General features: G+C 30.1%; 2 protein-coding genes across 2 annotated transcripts; both read left to right on the forward strand.

The window, feature by feature from the left end:
• EIN_299020 (hypothetical protein) lies at positions 1–899 on the forward strand (the record flags this gene model as incomplete). Its single annotated transcript, XM_004259084.1, has 1 exon — positions 1–899. A coding segment is annotated over one exon (899 nt), but the record flags the coding sequence as incomplete, so codon positions are not given.
• A 709-nt stretch (positions 900–1608) lies between these two features.
• EIN_299030 (YEATS domain containing protein, putative) lies at positions 1609–2202 on the forward strand (the record flags this gene model as incomplete). The annotated part of the gene is made up of 1 exon (XM_004259085.1): positions 1609–2202. One exon carries the CDS (start codon positions 1609–1611, stop codon positions 2200–2202), a length of 594 nt encoding a protein of 197 aa, XP_004259133.1.
• Positions 2203–2511: the final 309 nt, after the last annotated feature.

Raw genomic sequence — 2511 nt, forward strand, 5'->3', positions numbered from 1 at the left:
AAAAACAAGGCGCCAGACCAAAACAAATTCAAATGAAATATTCAGAACCAACTGAATCTGAACCAAAATCTTCAGTAAAAAAGCCAGATGAAGTCGAAAAACAAAAGGAAATGAAAGGTGAAGGTGAGTTGGTAAAACAGGTACAATTTCCATCAAAAATTCTTCATTTCACTTTTTATAATTATTGCCCCAAATATTTCCTAGTTGGAAGACCTATAACTTCAATGGCACTTGTTCTCTATTGGCCAGGAGAAAAATGTAAGAGGACGGAATGTGCTCTACCAGTCGGTACACCCTTTGTCAAAGAAGGCTTTTTCTTGCATGGATATTGGCCACAATCAACAGGAAACAACAACATGTTGTGTTGTCAGACTAAAACACCTCTTTCACTCGCTGAAAAAATTATATTTGGAGATGACACTTTGAAAGACCTTATTTATAGAAATTGGATGTCGATTTCAGTTTGTGCCGTTTCTCTTTACCAATACGACAAACATGGATCTTGTGCACAAAAGATTTTTGAAGGGCCAAATGGTATCAAAGATTACATGAGAACAACTATTGCACTATACCAAAAATACAATTTGTGGAAAATATTACAAGAAAGCGAATTACAAGTTGTCACAAACAAATTGTATAACATTGAACAACTTAAAAAAGTTTTGCGTAGAGAAATTGGTTGTGAGGTGATATTTACTTGTGTTGAAATGACATCAATTTTTGATGTTAAAATGTGCTTTGATCCAAATTCAAATCCATTTAACCCAACTTTCATAAAATGTCCAGATAAAAATTACAGAGAAGAGAAAAGAAGGTGTAGCAAAGAAGTTATGTTTGAGGAGTTTCCCAAATATTTGCTCGATCCTGTTACTTCCCCAAGGAACAATTGTCCTTATTGATTAAATATTTATTTGATTGTAACTTTATAATTGTTATTTACATATTATGTTTTTAAAAAGTGGTTATATTTTTATAATAACAATTTCTCATTGTATTATATTCCTTTTTTAGCTATTGAATTAACAATATTCCTTTATTAATTATAAACAAAACTTTTATTATAAATTAAAAAAGGGGTATTGTTTATACAATAGCTAAAAAAAACATATTATTAATTTGTTTGTAAATTTGGCTTGATTTAAGCTTTGAAACAATAAAAGTATATTTCAAATAATGCTGTACAGTAATCCCTCCCAAGAGCGGGAGGGTGTGGTAACTTAGTTCTCTTGAGAGCATTTTTAGCCAATCAAACCTTAAATACCACTCAATAGAGAACTCTATTTTTAATTTCTGTTTTAAAAATGCCTGCTCTTGAGAGATACCGCTCTTCAGAGGTTTTACTGTATTATTATCATAATTGTTATGAACAATTAAATATTAAATTAATAATATTTATTAAATAAATAAATATCATAATCAATATTAATTATTATTATACTATAATATAATATTAATATAATTATACAATAATAATACTAATAAGTATAGTTTTTTTGTTAAAAAAACTATAATGTATTATTCTAAACTATAATTCAACTACCAATTATAATTAAGTAGTAATAAATAGTAATTTACAACTATTTAAATTAATAATCATTTTAGTAAGGGATGTCAGTGAAAATAACCAAACGGATCTTATACGGGAACGAAGCAACACTTTTAAAGAAACAAATATTAAACAACACCCACACGTGGACACTATTTGTTCGAGCTTTTGACGACGAAGACCTTGAACTGTACAACATGATCGAAGTAGTCATATTTCACTTGCACGAGTCCTTCTCGAGTCCTCATCGGCGTAAAGAACAGCCACCTTTTGAGATAACAGAGAATGGATGGGGCGAGTTTGAGGCACTGATAGAAATAGTCTTTAAACATAATATGGGCTCAATCACACTTAAACACTTCATCATGTTGTTTAACCAAGACAAGACAAAGAAGAACTACGTCTCACACGTCTGCTTCGACCAAGTCGTCTTCATCAACCCACAAGAAGAGGTCTTTAAACTACTGAATTCCCCGGCGGTCTACCCTAATTGGAAGGCCGGAAATGCTCTTAAAAATGATGACCTGTTTTTGGAGGAAAAAGACGCACTCAAAAAAGTCCAAGCTAAATTGCAAAACGAATTGCAAACGGTCGAAAGCGAATATCATAATCTGCTGGGGTTGGTGTGTAAGAAAAAGAATTTATTGACTGAGTAATTGTTCGTTTGTATTTAATTGATTATCAAAATGGTGTGATTTTTAACTTTAAATTACATTAGAAAAAATCTGGTTTTAAATAAATGGTATTACATTATAATTTCTGGTTTATAGATTAAACTGGAAATAGAACCCCTTAATAGTAGTTTTTTATCTTTCCTTAAATATCTGTTTTAATTTTGATTGGTTGAAAAGTCTCTTAATGAAGGGATATACAAATGAGAAGTTTTACTATTTTTTTAAAACAACTAAAAATAAATTTGGTCATTCTTATTTTGAATTATTAAAAAAACAATGACTATTGGGTTG

The sequence above is a fragment of the Entamoeba invadens genome (assembly GCF_000330505.1).
Source record: "Entamoeba invadens IP1 unplaced genomic scaffold scaff_1105074726511, whole genome shotgun sequence".
In the NCBI taxonomy this organism is placed as follows: Eukaryota; Evosea; order Mastigamoebida; family Endamoebidae; genus Entamoeba; species Entamoeba invadens.